Source organism: Zootoca vivipara, chromosome 8 (assembly GCF_963506605.1).
Source record: "Zootoca vivipara chromosome 8, rZooViv1.1, whole genome shotgun sequence".
NCBI classification, from domain to species: domain Eukaryota; kingdom Metazoa; phylum Chordata; class Lepidosauria; order Squamata; family Lacertidae; genus Zootoca; species Zootoca vivipara.
Window position 1 is genome coordinate 3,974,798 of NC_083283.1, and position 17,750 is coordinate 3,992,547.

General features: G+C 46.4%; 1 protein-coding gene across 1 annotated transcript in view; it reads right to left on the reverse strand.

The window, feature by feature from the left end:
- The window catches only part of ADGRB1 (adhesion G protein-coupled receptor B1), a 340,537-nt gene that overhangs the window by 41,362 nt on the left and 281,425 nt on the right, over positions 1 to 17,750 (reverse strand). The window contains exons 22-23 of the mRNA XM_060277561.1: positions 16,203 to 16,353; positions 5,654 to 5,723 (exon numbers count right to left, since the gene is read on the reverse strand). Coding sequence (XP_060133544.1) covers positions 5,654 to 5,723; positions 16,203 to 16,353 — 221 coding nt within the window. The remainder of the gene's footprint in view (positions 1 to 5,653; positions 5,724 to 16,202; positions 16,354 to 17,750) is intronic.

A 17,750-nucleotide genomic window follows, 5' to 3' on the forward strand; every position in this document is an offset into this window, starting at 1 on the left:
TTAGCAAAGAACCCTTGGGATACTTTGTGGAAACTCAGGACTGTTTACAGTGGTATGATGCCACTTTAAATGTAGGCCAAAGGAAGATTAGTGATTTTACAGGAACAAGAAAACAGGAAGCTTCTCCATATATAGGAATAATTGTAACTCAGGGATTCTAACTCATTCAGTCCTGCACGGTCCTGAATGTGAAGGTTAGAGAGGCAACAGGGAGTCTGCCTTTTTTCCAGGAGCTGAGTGATTAAAACTCTAACCACCCATGTTGTGTCAGCAACTTCCAGTTTATCTTTCCTACAAGTGGTAAAACATCACAACATCCAGCTGTGTCCTGGCTGTGCTTTGTCGCACCGTTGTGCAGGTCCCCTCTGCAGAACAAACTCTTTCTTGTGACACTGTGCTACGTGATTAATTAATTAATAATCACCAGTCAGGAGCAGACACAAAACCCTGCACTCGGTGAACATCCAATAGTTTGCATCGGAAGTCCAGGTCGATCAAAAATTTCTCCACAGGGAACCTTCGGCTTGAGTTTTTGTTGTTGTCAGCTCCTTATTTCCCAGGACTTCTAAAAACTATTTGCTCGCTCACTATTTCGCAGAACTTTTAAAAAACTATGCACGCAGGCCATAAATCACCTCTGGAATTCAATCCCATAAGATGTAGTGATAGCCACCAACGTGGAGGGCCTTTAACAAGGCTTAGACCAGGGGTCCGCAGACTACGGCCCGGGGGCCGGATGCGGCCCAATTGGCCTCCCAATCCGGCCCGCGACGACCCCCGCTGCCCGCTGCCACCGCCTGCTCTTACAGCGCGCTGCGCGGCGGCGCACTTCCAGATCTGAAAAAAGCGCCGAAAATCTCCCGACCCAGAAGAGGTCATTTCCGGTGCGCTTCCGGGTCAGGGGAGGTGCACTTCTGGGTCGGGGAGGCCCATACGCATGCGCACAAACAATTTTTGGCGATTTTTCCGGCCTGGAAGCATGCCACCGTGCCAGTAAATGTGTGTGCGCATGCGCACGGGCGCGCACTCCCCCACCCTCCGGCCTGCCGCGCGATCGGCACGGCGGGCACCGGCCCAAAGGCGGGTAAGTCTGGGGACCCCTGGCTTAGACTAATTCATAGAGGAAAGGACTTTAAGTGCCTACTAGCCACAAGGTCGACCTCCAAAGTCAGAGGAATTATGCCTCTGAATAACACTTGCCCGGACTCACAAGTGTGGAGCGCTGTTGCATCCAGGTCCAGGTCACTGGGGCATCTGGTTGGTCATTGTGAGACTAGGATGCTGGAATAGATGGACCATTAGCCTGGAGCAGCAGAATTGTAGAGTTGGAAGAGACCCTGAGTTGGGAGTCCAACCCTCTGCAAAACAGGAATATGCAGCTATCCCATATGCCGGCTTGGTGTTATCAGCACCACGCTAAGGAAGAGCTCAGAAACATGGCTTGAGTGAGCTGTGATGACAAGCAACCATGAAGAGAAGTGGTTGGGTGTGTGGAGAAATGGTTGGGTGTGTGGAGGGGCATGGATGTTGGCATCCCTGAAGCCCTGCAGACCTTCTGATGCCCTGATCAGCCGATTCAAAGTGTTGGTGCTGGTCTATAAAGCCCTAAATGGCCTCGGTCCTGTATACCTGAAGGAGCGTCTCTACCACCATCATTCTGCCCAGACATTGAGGTCCAGCTCCGAGGGCCTTCTGGCGGTTCCCTCACCACGAGAAGTAAGGTTACAGGGAAACAGGCAGGGGGGGGCTTCTTGATGGTGCCCCCCCGTGGAATGCCCTCCCATCAGATGTCAAGGAAATAAACAACTATCTGACTTTTAGAAGACATCTGAAGGCAGCCCTGTTTAGGGAAGTTTTTAAGGTTTGATGTTTAATCACCTTTTTAATATTCTGTTGGGAGCCGCCCAGAGTGGCTGGGGAAACCCAGCCAGATGGGTGGGTTATAAATAAAATTTATTATTATTATTATTATTAGTAGTAGTAGTAGTAGTATTGTAGCTCTGCACTTCCCTGCACTTCCCAAGATATTTCATCAACCTCAGACCTCCCAAAGTGAACATACGATCATCTTAACTCATATCAAAATATGCCAATGCCAGATGCATGTGTCAAACAGAGCATTTTTTAAACACATCAGAATTATAGAGGTCAGCTGAGGGTAGACTGCAATATCGTTTTGATCCACCCAGTGCAGTGGATGCTTGGGTTGTGAACGTGATCCTTTCGGGAGGCACATTCGCAACCCGCAGCGTTCACAACCCGCAGCACCACATCTGCACATGTGCGGGTCTCGATTCGGTGCTTCTGCGCATGCACAAAGCACAATTTAGAGCTTCTGTGCATGCACGAGTGCCGAAACCCGGAAGTAACCCATTCCGGTACGTCCAGGTTCAGTGCAGTCGCAACCCGAAAATGCGCAACCTGAAGCGTCTGTAACCCGAGGTATGACTGTATTGAATTCAATTGACTCCATTCTCCTCCCTCACAGATTTAATTTCAGCTGGTTCTTGTCTCTGCTTTCCTCCGAGCACTGGGGAATCTGCCACCTGGACACCCAGAGTCCCTAAACTCGATTCTGACAATCCTGCTGGGCTGCTCTCTTTGGAGTTCCCCGTGAGCATCTGCTCCTCTTCGCAACCATGCCAACATTTTGCTTTAGGAAGCAACTGCAAAATCTGGGCTGTCTGCTAATCACGCCTCACAAAGAATATTCGGGTTCCTAGTGCAGAGAAAGGAAATACTATTGCTATGTAAAAGAACATAAGAAGAGTCTGGATCAGGCCAATCATCTAGTCCAGTATCCCCATACCTTCTCTCTCTCTCTCTCTCTCTCTCTCTCTCTCTCTCTCTCTCTCTCTCTCTCTCTCTCTCTCTCTCTCTCTCTCCACCTCTCCCTCTCCCTCTCCCTCTCCCTCTCCCTCTCCCTCTCTCTTAGCATAATAGAAAAATGAAACTTGGAAATTGTATAAGACATAACTAAACTATCAATATCATTTGAATCATGCTTCTTGGGATGGGAAGAGGCTGGAGGAATAACTGCCCCACCAAGTCTCATCTAAAACCCAGAGACTTGGGACTCCGAAAGAACTTACGTTGCTGCAATTTTGCAATTTGCTGCAGACTTCTTAAAGAGGGAGTATACTGTGTTTCTCAGAGTTTCACAGTGCAATTCTCCAGCTAAGTAGTGTGTACAAAAATGAATATACCTGGATAAATTCCTCATTAAAGTGTACATAGTGATGGGATAAATCCATAAATTAAGGATCCTGCTTGATGAAACATTAAATGAAATGCACTTAAAAAAGGACCCTGAGTGTCATCTAATCCAACCCCCCGCAATGAAGGAATCTCAACTATAGCATCTCTGACAGATGGTCATCCAACTTCTGCTTAAAAACTTTCTTCTGAGGGTGTTCCACTGTCAAAGAGTGGAATGTGTATATAAAACAAAACTGTGTATAAAAATGTGTGCATTATTAAAAATTTGTAGTAGTAGAATGCTACAAAAATAATAATCTGCAAACTGATGTGGAAACACAGAGAACCGAATTTGAAACTGGGAAAATGAGAAACCGAAAGAAACCCCAATTGACAGATTCACCCACCGCTGACCATACCCTGGAATTTGAAAGACCAAAGTCTGACTCCACAACTGAGGAAGGGAAAGCTATCAGATCCCCAGTCTCTCTCATGTGGCAATTGATCACATGACACAGTGCGCACACACTGTTTGAATGGCAATTTCCATCAACTTTTGGGGTGTGTGGGCCCCCTCAAATATTTTATTGGGGGCCCCGAAGACCCCTCTGTCCCTAGGAGTTGGCTCCTATGGCACCCATCTGAGAGGTGCCAGAACTGTCCTCTGGTGTGCTCCTGATGAAAAAAAAAAAGCTTTAGGACTCAGGAGCTGAGAAGCAAGCAAATAATTCTTCTCCAGCTTGGATTTTAATTAAGGTGGAGAAGAATCTAGGGTCTGCACTGCACACCTCATCTTTGAGGTGAGCATCATGCATGCCCAAGATTCATATCCCAGCAATTTGGGGTGATTATCCCAGCAATTTGGGACCCAGGTGGCACTGTGGTTAAACCACTGAGCCTAGGGCTTGCTGATCAGAAGGTTGGCGGTTCGAATCCCTGTGACGGGGTGAGCTCCCGTTGCTTGGTCCCAGCTCCTGCCAACCTAGCAGTTCAAAAGCACGTCAAAATGCAAGTAGATAAATAGGAACCGCTACAGCGGGAAGGTAAACGGCGTTTCCATGTGCTGCTCTGGTTTGCCAGAAGCGGCTTTGTCATGCTGGCCACATGACCTGGAAGCTATACGCCGGCTCCCTCGGCCAATAATGCGAGATGAGCGCGCAACCCCAGAGTCGGTCACGACTGGACCTAATGGTCAGGGGTCCCTTTACCTTTTTATACCTCATGAGCATCTTCAAGCACCTGCACATTGGAATGTGTTGTTGCCGTAGCACTAATACTACTACATTTCATATCTACATAAGGATATATGAACATAAGAAGAGGTCTGCTGGATCAGGCCAATGGCCCATCTAGTCCTGCATCCTGTTCTCCTAGTGGTGAACCAGGTGCCCCAATGGGAAACCAGCAAGCAGAAATCCACAATAGATACCTAATAAACCACAGAGCCTAGGGCTTGCCGATCAGAAGGTCGGCGGTTCTAATCCCCGCGACGGGGTGAGCTCCCGTTGCTCGGTCCCAGCTCCTGCCAACCTAGCAGTTCGAAAGCACGTCAAAGTGCAAGTAGATAAATAGGTACCGCTCCGGCGGGAAGGTAAACAGCGTTTCCGTGTGCTGCTCTGGTTCGCCAGAAGCTGCTTAGTCATGCTGGCTACATGACATGGAAGCTGTACACCAGCTCCCTCGGCCAGTAAAGCAAGATGAGCACCACAACCCCAGAGTCGTCCGCGACTGGACCTAATGGTCAGGGGTCCCTTTAAACATCTGGAAGGCAGCTACAGTATTGGCATTTAGGCATCTGCTTAAAGGTAAAAAAAGGTAAAGGACCCCTGACTGTTAAGTCCAGTCAAAGGTGCATATGGGGTTGCACCGCTCATCTTGATTTCAGGCCGAGGGAGCCAACATTTGTCCTCAGAGAGCTTTCCAGGTCATATGGCAGCATGACTAAACCGCTTCTGGTGCAACAGGACACCATGATGGAAACCAGTGTGCACGGAAATGCCGTTTACCTTCCCGCCACAGCAGTACCTATTTATCTACTCGCACTGGCATGCTTTCAAACTGTTAGGTTGGCAGAAGCTGGGACAGGAGCTTACCCCGTCGCTGGGATTCAAACTACCAACTTTCTGATCGGCAAGACCAAGAGGCTCAGTGGTTTAGACCATGGTGCCACCCACATCCTGCTTAAAACTCATCAATTTGCCCAGGGTTTCCCTGAGGGGTGATCCAGCAATGTTGACGTATTAAGCCAATCCGCGGATTTGTGATGCATTTTGTACTCGTTTTAGGGATGTAATTTTATTGTTGCTTTTATACTGTTCAACAGAATATTTTAGGCTGCTCAGTGGTTTGTGGTACAGAGATTTTTGCAAATAAAGCAAGCAAGCAAAAAATGTGTGCCTTGAAATATGATAGGAAAGAAGGGAGGGAGGGAGGAAAGAAGGAAACTGTTACTCACTAGTTCATGGTGCCATACCCCTTGGCTTTCGTGAATCCCACAGAGATGGCCACCACCAAGGCAGGTAGGCCTAAATGGAATAAAACAAAACAGGCAAACAGTTATGGTTAGAGTCATTTGCAAATGGCCCTTTGCAGTAAGGAATCAGTCTGCTTGCCTTGGGGTGAAGGAAACCCAGACGGAGGCTCCTTTTACTAAGGACATAAGAGATATGCTGGATCCGGCCAATGGCCCATCTAGCTCAACATCCTATTCTCACATTGGACAACCAGGTGCCCATGGGAAGCCGGCAAGTGGGACGTGAGTACCAGAGTATCTTCCCCACTTCTGATTCCCAGCATCCAGAAACATAGTCACCATGGACAGCAGCCATTGGCAGTCTACCATCCTTGTAACACAGAGAGATAGCAACATTTCCATACAACCAAACAATTGTAGAGTTGGAAGGAACCACGAAGGTTGTCCAGTCCAACCTTCTGCAATGCAGGAATCTTCTGCCCAATGATCCTGAGATTAAAGAATCTCATGCTTTTACTGGCTGAGCTATCCTTCACTTTTCTGCTGGAAAAACCCCCGATGATTAAGCTGAGAGTCCTTAGGGGCCAATAAAAAACATGGTTTTGGACCTCTTTGGTCTGATTTTATTTCATTTGCAAGCAAGGAGGAACATGGCACAAAACCCACCTTGGCCAATGAATGAATGTGGCTGATATAGACTCAGGGCATTAACCATTATATGTTATAAATAGTTCTACTCACTACCTTCCATGCAATTACATACCTATGGTTTATGTATGTTGGTTTAATTTCACGTCTGTATTCGTTTGTCACTGATCTCTAATTGTATATGGACTGTATTTATGATCCTGTTTGATAACATTGTATTTTGCAGAATCTTGTATAGTCTCTTTTTTAAAAATTTTTTAATGGAACTGCCACTATTTCTTATTAAATTAACATCACACAAAAAATCATCTCAGGTGCCAAAGGATATGCACCTTCAGCATTTGCTGTTTGTTGTACTGTTAAGCCAGACACACCTTCGTGGGGAGAGAATTCTACAACAGAAAGTGCCCTCTCTCTTGCTGGACCAACACCCCCCAAACATTTGAGGAAGGTGGAACTACCAAGACAACTGACAACTTCTAAAGGAGGTGGGCCACTCCCTCTGCTGATCTCAACACCCAGGAAGGTCTGTAGGGATTCCACCACGCCCATTAAGTGATGGAGAATTTTCAAACAAATGTGAGATAAATCTTCAGCATTGCACTAATCATGACAATTATTATTCTTCGGGGTAGGGGTGGTGAAATCATTGTTAGTTCATACCAATGGACAAGGGAAGTAACAGTCTAAGAGAGGGTATGGGAAGGAGTTGGGGCCAAATCTGTTGCTTCCTTCAAGAAGATTAAAATAATATTAAACCTGGATCCACAGTTTTGCCTGCATTTCGTCAGAGGTGAAACAGGGAGGGCAGCATTTTGCCAAATGTTCTCCAGGGGTAGACTGAAATTCTTCGATAGGAGGGACTCAGAAATGAAAACTTTCATGCAAGTATCACAAAACACTTTCAGTTCAGTTCAATCTTTGCAAATTCTCTTGTTATGGTCAGCCCTCCTCATTGCTTCTCGCCTGCCCCCTGCGATTTTGCATGGAGGACTCTCTGCATCCAGTTGATGCATAAAGGTGGCCTACTTTGAGGGACTTACAAACCACTAACCCCTATTCTCTGATACTTGTGGCTGTGTATCAGATGGAACTGCCTCCCTCCTCACCTAAGGAGACCTCAGGCATCTCTTAAGCCCCATCCCCCTGAGCCACACATGGATCAATCTATCTCACTGCTAAAGATGGGCAAATCCCATTAGGAGTCAGAGAGACATTGCTTGCCGGGCTGGGCTTAGCATCCCAATGACAAAAGCCCTCACTCATTACAGACGCAATGGGATTTGAGGCAGATTTTCCTCAAGGTGTTAGGCACATTTGAGCCGGCGGCTGCCATGTCCACTGGTCCTTCTTAAGGATAGCATCACACGTAATTCCCAAAAAGGGGGGTAGCTTTAATGGTGTTCCAAGGTGACCTGTCAGTCCAGAAGCAGGAGGCTCTGTTTCTGCTGAGATAGGAAGATCCTGTGTGAGGCCAAAGAAATGAGCCTTAAAGGAGAGGGGGGAACAGACAGGCACACACATCACAAATCTTGTAGCACTTTAAAGGCAGTTCTTTGTGACGGCACAAGTTTTTGTGGACTAGGAAACGATGCATCAGGGGGAAAAGTGGACTCTAGTTCATGAAAGGTTCTGCAACAATGAAGCCGATGGGCTTTGAGGTGCTACATGACTGCTGCAACCAAACAAGGACACACCTGTACTACAGTAAGTCCACAATTTATGCACATTCAGCTTTAGGTGCATGGCCAAACATGTTAAAAGGGGGGGGGGCTGGGGTTCCAGGGGAAAAAAAAACTTTGGCAATCCCATCTTCCATTGAAAGCAGTGTGTTTTGACTATACCGGCAACAACTGATTTGCATAGGGGTGAGGTTCCTGACCCCCACATGTGTTTATGGACTGTGCATAAGCCCGCCTCGCCCCTGCCCTGCCCCATCCCACCCCCTTTTCCATCTATTTCTGGGTTGCCGCAATGGGCACATGTGCAGTCGTGCATCAGTTGGATGTGTGTGTGTCTATTGGCCGTTGCCTGCACACAATTTTGGCTTTGGGAGCGATCGATGGAGCATACCCCCCCCCACACACACATAAGTCAAGTTGCAGGGCACCAGGCAGAGGGCCTTCTCGGTAGTGGCACCCGCCCTGTGGAATGCCCTCCCATCAGATGTCAAAGAGAAAAACAGCTACCAGATTTTTAGAAGACATCTGAAGGCAGCCCTGTTTAGGGAGGCTTTTAATGTTTAATCGATTATTTTATTTTCTGTTGGAAGCCACCCAGAGTGGCTGGGGAAACCCAGCCAGATGGGTGGGGTATAAATAATAAACTCTTCTTCTTCTTCTTCTTCTTCTTCTTCTTCTTCTTCTTCTTCTTCTTCTTCTTCTTCTTCTTCTTCTTCTTCTTCTTCTTCTTCTTCTTCTTCTGTATGGATCTAAAGTACTAATATACCACTTGATTTCCCCTGAAGAATCCTGGGAACTGCACTTGGTTGAGAATGCTCCATCCTCTGTCTGTCTGGCCCCCTCTGTTGTATGTGTGCTTGCCTGCCTCTGCCTGCCTGCCTGCCTCGTGAATGCACCTGTGATCTGCACATGTGTGTAGTGGCTGACTGCTCAGAGATGCCACAGGCATGCAGTTGGCCTCTGTGAGAAAAAGATGCTGGACTTGATGGGACATCGGCTTGATCCAGCAGGGCTCTCCTTAAGTCTTCATGATGTATGGGGCTAGTAGAGGTGCTTCCCCACTTTATGGAGTTTCCCTTGGAGGTGCACCAAAGCCTGAACCTGAGCATTTTGGGGAGACCCTATCAAGAACTTCCTTCCTTTCTTCCTTCCTTCAATTGGAGCGCATTTTAATTTAAGTTCGTAGCACAGAATACAACATTTCAGTAGATGCAAGGCTTTAAGTACGGCTACTTAAGTCAGGTATGGCTACTTAAGTGGTGCTATGGGTTAAACCTCTGAGCCTAGGGCTTGCCGATCAGAAGGTCAGTGTTTTGAATCCCCGCCATGGGGTGAGCTCCCGTTGCTTGCAAGGGAAGTAATAGTACCACTCTGGTCAGACCTCACCTGGAATACTGTGTCAGACCTGGAATACTGGAATACATGGAATACGGATCAGACCTCACCTGGAATACTGTGGTTCAAGTTCAAGAAGGTTCAAGAAGGATACTGTTCAAGAAGGATACTGACAAGCTGGAACATGTCCAGAGGAGGGCAATCAAAATGGTCAAAGGCCTGGAAATGATGCCTTATGAGGAACGGCTTAGGGAGCTGGGTATATTTAGCCTGGAGAAGAGAAGGTTAAGGGGTGATATGATAGCCATGTTCAAATATATAAAAGGATGTCATATAGAGGAGGGAGAAAGGTTGTTTTCTGCTGCTCCAGAGAAGCGGACACGGAGCAATGGATTCAAGCTACAAGAAAGATGATTCCACCTAAACATTAGGAAGAACTTCCTGACAGTAAGAGCTGTTCATCAGTGGAATTTGCTGCCAAGGAGTATGGTGGACTCTCCTTCTTTGGAGGTCTTTAAACAGAGGCTTGACAGCCATCTGTCAGGAATGCTTTGATGGTGTTTCCTGCTTGGCAGGGGGTTGGACTGGATGGCCATTGTGGTCTCTTCCAACTCTATGATTCTATGCTCGGTCCCAGCTCCTGCCAACCTAGCAGTTCGAAAGCACGTCAAAGTGCAAGTAGATAAATAGGTACCACTACAGCGGGAATGCCATTTCCGTGTGCTGCTCTGGTTCGCCAGAAGCGGCTTTGTCATGCTGGCCACATGACCTGGAAGCTGTACGCCGGCTCCCTCGGCCAATAACGTGAGATGAGCGCTGCAACCCCAGAGTCGGTCGCGACTGGACCTTATGGTCAGGGGTCCCTTCACCTTTACTTAAGTCAAGCCCTCAAAATGGGGGGTGGATGGAATGGAAGATCAAACAATTGTCTATCACTTTCTCAAAGATGCTCCTAGAATCATAGAGTCAGCAGGGACCATGAGGATCATATTAGCCAGCCCCCTGCAATACAGAAATATGCAGCTGTCCTGTAAAGGAATTGAACCTGAGACCTAGGTGTTATCAGCTCTAACCAACTGAGCTATCCACAAGGGTTCTGACTTAGTTCTCCCAGAAACTCAAGGAGAGCGTAGCCCGATACAGAGGCTCGATAAACCGTTAACCGGGCTGATGATTCAGAGCTCACTCTCTGCTGCCAAGCTTTTAAAAGGATATTAAATGACAATTAAACTGGGATTACACAAGGTAAGACTAAAAGCAAATAAATTAAAGTCATTTGAGTCAATAAAGCTCAGCGACAGTAAACAGAGAATCTCTCGGGAGAGAAGATCTTGACTTGGAGAGCAGTTCTACACATTACATTGAGCGAGGTGGTAGAAATTGAGTCTCTACCGATTCTAACTGCAGGGGAGAGTGGGCTCAGTTTTTCCATGCAAGAAAACAGACAGACAAAACAAAAGCTGAACTCAAACAAAATGGAAAAAAGCTACCTCTCTCCATGTCACAAAGTGGTGCATTCCAACTCTACAATTCTACGATCCTATGATCAGGAAGAGACTTATGCATGGCTTTTCCTTAAAAATTATAATTATTAATATTTATTTATTTTGTTTATATCACACTTTTCCAAGGAGCTAAATGCGGTGCACATCCCTTCCCCATTTTTATCCTAATAACAACCCTGTGAGGCAGGTTATGCTGCAGGTGAGTAAATGGCCCAAGTGGGGATTTGAACCCTGGTCACTGGGGTCCTAGTCCAAAACTACCCCACACTGATCCCCCCCTTAATATGCTGTTTTTCTCCACATATTCAGTCTTGTAGGGAGTTTTTAACAAGGTGGAGCCTTACAAAAATGCAACAGTAATTTCTGCAGTTTAAGGAGATCAAGAACTCTGCCAGCCCGCTTTCCAACTCTTTCTACTTCACTTGAAGAGTGTCTCCCAGATTTAAAATGAGAGCCGAGCTGAACATTTCTCTGCTAATATTTTGTATTATTCTTTTTTTTTCATCCAAGACCATTGAATAAGGGCAACTAGATCATCACCATCAGTAACATATACTGCTTAATATGCAAAATCCCTAAGCGATTTACATAAAACACTGAAAGATGATTTAAAAGATTTAAAAATGTATATACAAAAACGTATATACAAGATTTAAAAACAAAAACACAAAGAAATACACCAGTAAAAACAGAGAAACCATAAAGAAAATATTCAGCTAGATGTCAATGAACAATAAAACAGAACACTGTGATACTTGGTTACTTAGATAGTAGGATTTTAAAGTTTGCCGCTGTTTCTGCCTCAAGAAAAGCTAATGGAAGAATATTTCACCATTGGCCATGTTGACTGGGACATGTTAGCTGGAGTGCCTCAAATTCCCCATCTATAAATATACTTTCTGAATCTTCCATACCATATATAAGTGAACAGCTGCCACTATCTTCCCCTCACCCATTCGCCCAGGAATGATGCTGGGTATTTTAGAAGATGCAAAATGGTGGCCAGGCATTTCATGGCCTTCCCATCATCCTTTGGGCAAGATTACAAAGTTAACCACCATCACATGACACAGAAGCTGTTGCCAGTTCTGGAGGCAGCAAAACAAAGGGGGGGCACCTTCCAGAGTATTTGCTATTGCTAATGGAGTCCCACACCCAGGAGAAACTGCTGCAAGAGTTTCTCCTTTACCTGGAGAAATCCCTCCCACCCTGATTTCGCTGCCTACAAGTAGGGTGGAAATGGTCAACTGCGCCATTTACACTGATGCGGAATTTCTGTTAGGCCAGTGTTAATGTACACAAGAACGCAACTCAATCACAGAAATGGTAAGGAGCAGTTAATGGGGAAACTATGACTAAAGGAAAAAAAGAAAGAAAGTAAAGGTAAAGGACCTCTGGATGGTTAAGTCCAGTCAAAGGCGACTATGGGGTTGCGGCGCTCATCTTGCTTTCAGGCTGAGGGAGCTGGCGTTTGTCCACAGACAGCTTTCCGGGTCATGTGGCCAGCAGGACTAAAACACTTCTGATGCAACGGAGCACTGTGATGAAACCAGAGCACACCTTCCCGCCACAGCAGCGGTACCTATTTATCTACTTGCACTGGCAAGCTTTCAAACTGCTAGGTTGGCAGGAGCTGGGACAGAGCAATGGGAGCTCACCCTGTTGTGGGGATTCGAACCACTGACCTTCTGATTGGCAAGCCCAGGAGGCTCAGTGGTTTAGACCACAGCGCTACCCGCATCCTCTCTAATAACTGAATGATAACATGAAAAGGGTACAAGGAGGGGGCTACATAAACCTTACCTTCCAAGTCCCGGACTGCAGAATCCGGGACCGGCAGCCATGTGACACCGGAAGTTGCGTCGACGTAACTTCCGGTGTCGCTTTGCCCTTCTATGGGCACCAAAAATGGCCGCCGCCGGCTTCGAAAGTCACTTGTACGCATGTCAGGAAGTGTGTCGATGCAACTTCCGGTGTCGCTCCACCCATCTATGGGCACAAAAAATGGCCGCCGTCAACACCGAAAGTCGCGTCTATGCACTTCCGGACATGCGTAGATGTGACTTTTGAAGCCGGCGGCAGCCATTTTTGGTGCCCATAGAAGGGCAAATCGGAAAGAAAAAAAATGGCCGCCGGCAGGAGAAAATAACGGAGAAAAACGGGAGACGAAGTGATACGGGGGACCACTGGGAAAAGGTAAGTAAAATCAGGGTTTTCCCGGAGAAAACGGGGTACTTGGCAGCTATGCATAAACACTTAAAAGAGGGGGGGCAGCTGAGTAAGTGTTTCCAAGAACTGTGGTTGCAGTGGGGGACTTGGGGCTCTCAAATTTCAGCAGTGCCCTGTGTGGCACTCCCCGCCTCTCACAATCCATTCTGCAGCATTGCTGTGGTGCTCTGCCATGTGGTGCCAAGTCGTTCTATCCTAAAACCACCTCTGGTGGTTGGATGGAAAGATGGTAGAGCAATGACATGGCAGAAGGTGGTTGGGGAAGAGGATGGAACAGCTGAGATTTTGCCTATGGAGAGCGTATCCTTATGAAAAGCTCTCTGTCCAGTAACATATTATTGAACAAGGTCTTGCTAACTAGGAATTGGCTGTGAGCCTCCGTATATGAATCCCCAAGGGAAATTCCTCCCACAACACATGTCTCTTGTGTGTGTGTGTGGGGGGGATATTCTACTTGACACCCATGGGAACTTTCCATTTTCCTACTTGGCTAGGATGCGTCGCAGAGCAGGACACGGCCCCAAATGTCCTCCATTCAATCCTCTAATACCTTTCCGTGTGAAGGGTGAAACAGATCCTTTTAAATTCACAGAGGAGTTCCACTCAAATCAACACCACCCCGGGGAAATCCAAGAGGTTAAAGGATTACCTAGCTCAGGGCCAAGCAAGCAGCAGGCGGCCACAGTGAGGCTGACTTTGTAACTTTGGTCACAGCCAGAGGTGCAGAAAGAAAGAATTTCTCTTAGGGATTGAGGGGTCAGGGGCAATTTAGTCCAGTTTTCATTTTAATGCAAAGCTACACTTCGGAAAATAATATGCAAGCTGAACTGCAGCTATCCTTTGAAGTTTAGCAAATTGAGTTGATTGGTTTCCCAACCAAGAAAAGTGTGCAGAACTGTGCATATTGGGGAAGTGTGCATTAAAATAATCATTACATTGTTGAAAATCTACAAAGCACACTACATTGTGAAAAATTGCCAGATTCCTATGGAAAGTCCATAAGTCGGACCTGAGTGCAACAACACTTTTCCCACTTGTGATTCTCAGCAACTGAGAATATCAGGAGGAATCTTGAAATGCAGCTGCTCAGAGGTTTAATGAGTTACCTTCTAGATCTTTTTGTCTTCTACATTTGCTTGACCAGAACAGGATATGCATTGAACCTGTGTTCAATGGAATATATGAACAAGCCTAATTTTCCCCTCAAGGAAGAAGTGTGCAACAGATGCCCCAATTCTTCTCTGCTTTGAATTGAAATCTGAACCAGGGAATAATCTCCAGTTCTCCACTCACCCACCCAGCCCTCAAATCCTTTTATAAAGTAGTTATGCTGCTGAATTTGCAGTGAGGTGACCATTCAGAGGCATTTTGTCAGGTTGCGCAGATTGTGGTATGAGCCACAAAGTAATGAGTCACACTCTTAAACGTCATCTGCCCTCTAATCTCCCCCCCCCTTCGCTTACGTTTTTATTCCACAGCTCAAAGAGGTGTACATGGTTCTCTCGGCCCCCTCATTTTATCCATACAACAACCCTTGTAAGGCAGGTTAGACTGGCCCAGGATCACCGGGATGGGTAAGTGGGGATTCGAAGCTCAGTCTGTGAGGGCCTAGTCAACACCCTAACCATTACACCACTGATCTAGCTATCCATAGAATCATAGAGTTGGAAGAGACCACAAGGGCCATCCAGTCCAACACCCTGCCAAGCAGGAAACACCATCAAAGCATTCTTGACATATGCCTGTCAAGCCTCTGCTTAAAGACCTCCAGAGAAGGAGACTCCACCACACTCCAAATTCCACTGCCGAACAGCTCTTACTGTCAGGAAGTTCTTCCTAATGTTTAGGTGGAATCTTCTTTCTTGAAGTTTGAATCCATTGCTCCGTGTCCGCTTCTCTGGAGCAGCAGAAAACAACCTTTCTCCCTCCTCCATATGACATCCTTTCATATATTTGAACATGGCTATCATATCACCCCTTAACCTTCTCTTCTCCAGGCTAAACATAGGAAGTGTTATTTCCTATGGAAGAAGTGGGAGGAGCATCTTGAGATGCCTACTTTGTTTTTAAGAGAGACCCATTAACCAGCACCAATCTGGATACAATGTGCGCTGTGGCAGAATAATCCCACCCATGTAGATGAGGATAGATTTCTCAAGTCAGCTGTTCGGACTCCGCATCCGAGCAATTCATCCCACTGGAGCAATTGCACAGTCAACGCATGCTGCAATAATATCCATATGTATTGCACCAGTTTTGCACTGGGGGGGGGGATTTGAATTTAAAATTTCCAGGAGAATGGAACTTTCTGCAGCTGCACCGAGATGTGAAGCCAACGGCATTCCCAATCATTTCCTTAAGGAAAACTAATGGTACTGAATTCTAAATCCCATGCTCAAACGACGTTTGAAAAGATCAACCACAACCAAGTGAGCATCCCAGCACCATAACAAGCCATGCTCCCCTTCACTGGCACATGGGAAGATGCCTGATGCTGAGACACACCATCAAGGGGAAGTGTCACAGCTCAGTGGCAGAGCAGCTGCTTTGCATGTAGAATGCCCCAGGTTCAATCCCCCAACCAGGGCCGGTGCTAGGGTTTTTTGCGCCCTAGGCAAGATCACCTTCTCGCGCCCCCACCCCATTAATAAAATAATAAATGAATAAATAAAAATAGGAAATAGAAAAAATAAAAAAATAAAAAATAGAAAAAATAAAAATAGAAATAGAAAAAAGTAAAAAGTAGAAAAAATGAAAATGAAAAATGAAAATGAAATTAAAAAATAGCTGACAGGCAGCTGCCTAGTTAGCCTAAATGGACGCACCGGCCCTGCCCCCAACATCTATCACTGAGTTGCAACCCTTCTCATGATTCCCCCCCCCCTCAAAATGAATTCAAACACAGATCAAATGAATGCAGGTGTGTGTGGTGTTATTTCAGTTTCATGCATCAAAACCAGAGTCGTCTTCTGGGTTCCACCGCACTGATTATAGACTTTGGGATTCTGAGCAGAGGAACCCCTTTTCAGTATGATTCAAATCCACCCCTTGGAGCTTCAGCTGTGTGCATTGCTGAAGGGTGTGATTGCTCCCCCCCCTTCCCAGCTCCAGGTTTGAGCAAGGCATCCTCACCCCATCCAAGACACAGGAAGCGTTTACGGATGATGCGGTTTCGCAGCCTGCCCGTCACAGCCATGTAAGATTGCCAGGCTTCGGTCAGCACCCAGCAGAAGGAGGAGAGGAAGAAAAAGTGAAGGAAGGCTGCCACCAAAGTGCATATCACCTGGAAAAGTGTGAGAGGGAAATGACATGTGTAAGAAGAAGGAGGAGAAAGTCAAGGGCAACAGACAGCTGGACCATAAGAGGTAAAGGGACAGTATGCCATAATAACTTATTAGGCTGAGTCGCTTGTTTATTTTTTAAAAAAACACACAAACCAAACAAGCCATTTTTATATAACAAAACAAACCAGATAACCACTTTTTGGCCCTCTCCCAGTGTTTTATTGGGTTGCTTTTATGCTTGCTTCTAGATTTGTAAGCTGTTTTGAGCAACTCCTTCCTGGAATGGAAATGTGGGGTAGAAGTTCTAAAAATAATACAAACTGGCAGCAGGAATGGCAAGTGTCGGCGGAGGGCTGGTGCCAAGCCATTATGAGCGGAGCCAAATCTCAGAGGAGGCTTGGCTCAGCTCAAAATGGCTGAGGGATTTCTGAAGCGAGGAGTCTGAATTATGAATGCTCCCGTTCTGAACTTTGCTGCTCTCACTATCTAGGTTTCCCTGAGGGCTGCCAGCTGGCTTTGCCTGCATTAGAATACAGAATGATGAGGCCTATCAGAAGGAACTCTTACTTCAGACTTCCCAGACGAGTGATGGCGAAGGAGAAGATGCGGATATACACTTTCTTACAGATATAGGAGAAAAAGAAGGGCAGGTAATTGCCGTCCACTCCCTGTTCCATTAGCTAAAATGGTATACAAGGCTCTGGCTTTGAGAAGGAAACTTGTTAGAGATGCAGACTCACTTTTGGTCAAGTCAAAGGCAGCCCAGTCTATGCATGAGCTGCTGGGATCCCTGCCTACAAAACATCTAGTATGTGAGTATTCGGTTTGAAACAGATTCATAGAACAGAATCATAGAATCGTAGATTCTGGGAGGGACCCTGACGATCATGTAGTCCAGTGTTTCTCAACCAGTGTGCCTCCAGATGTTTTGGGACTACAACTCCCATCATTCCTGACCACTGGTCTTGCTAGCTAGGGATGATGGGAGTTGTAGTCCCAAAACATCTGGAGGCACACTGATTGAGAAACACTGATGTAGTCCAACCCCCTCCAATGCAGGAATAAGCAGCTCTCCCATACGGGGATCGAACCTGCAACCTTGGCATTATCAGCACCACACTGTAACCAACTGAGCTATCCTATGGGTCTCAATACCAAACCGGCTGCAGCCGTGACTCCTTCCCCGGGATTCTAACCCTTTCCCTTCTGCCTTCAGTAGTAAAACCTTTCCTTGTCCTTTGAAGCAGGCGGCAATGCTTGGCCAAGCATGATTTAATAATCAAAAAGGCTGCAGCGGATAGAGAGAGGGAGAAAGATTGGCGAGGCGGGCGCCTTTCTTCTTTATCATCCCTTTTGTCTAATGTGACCAGGAGCAAAAATAGGCATCTTTTAAATG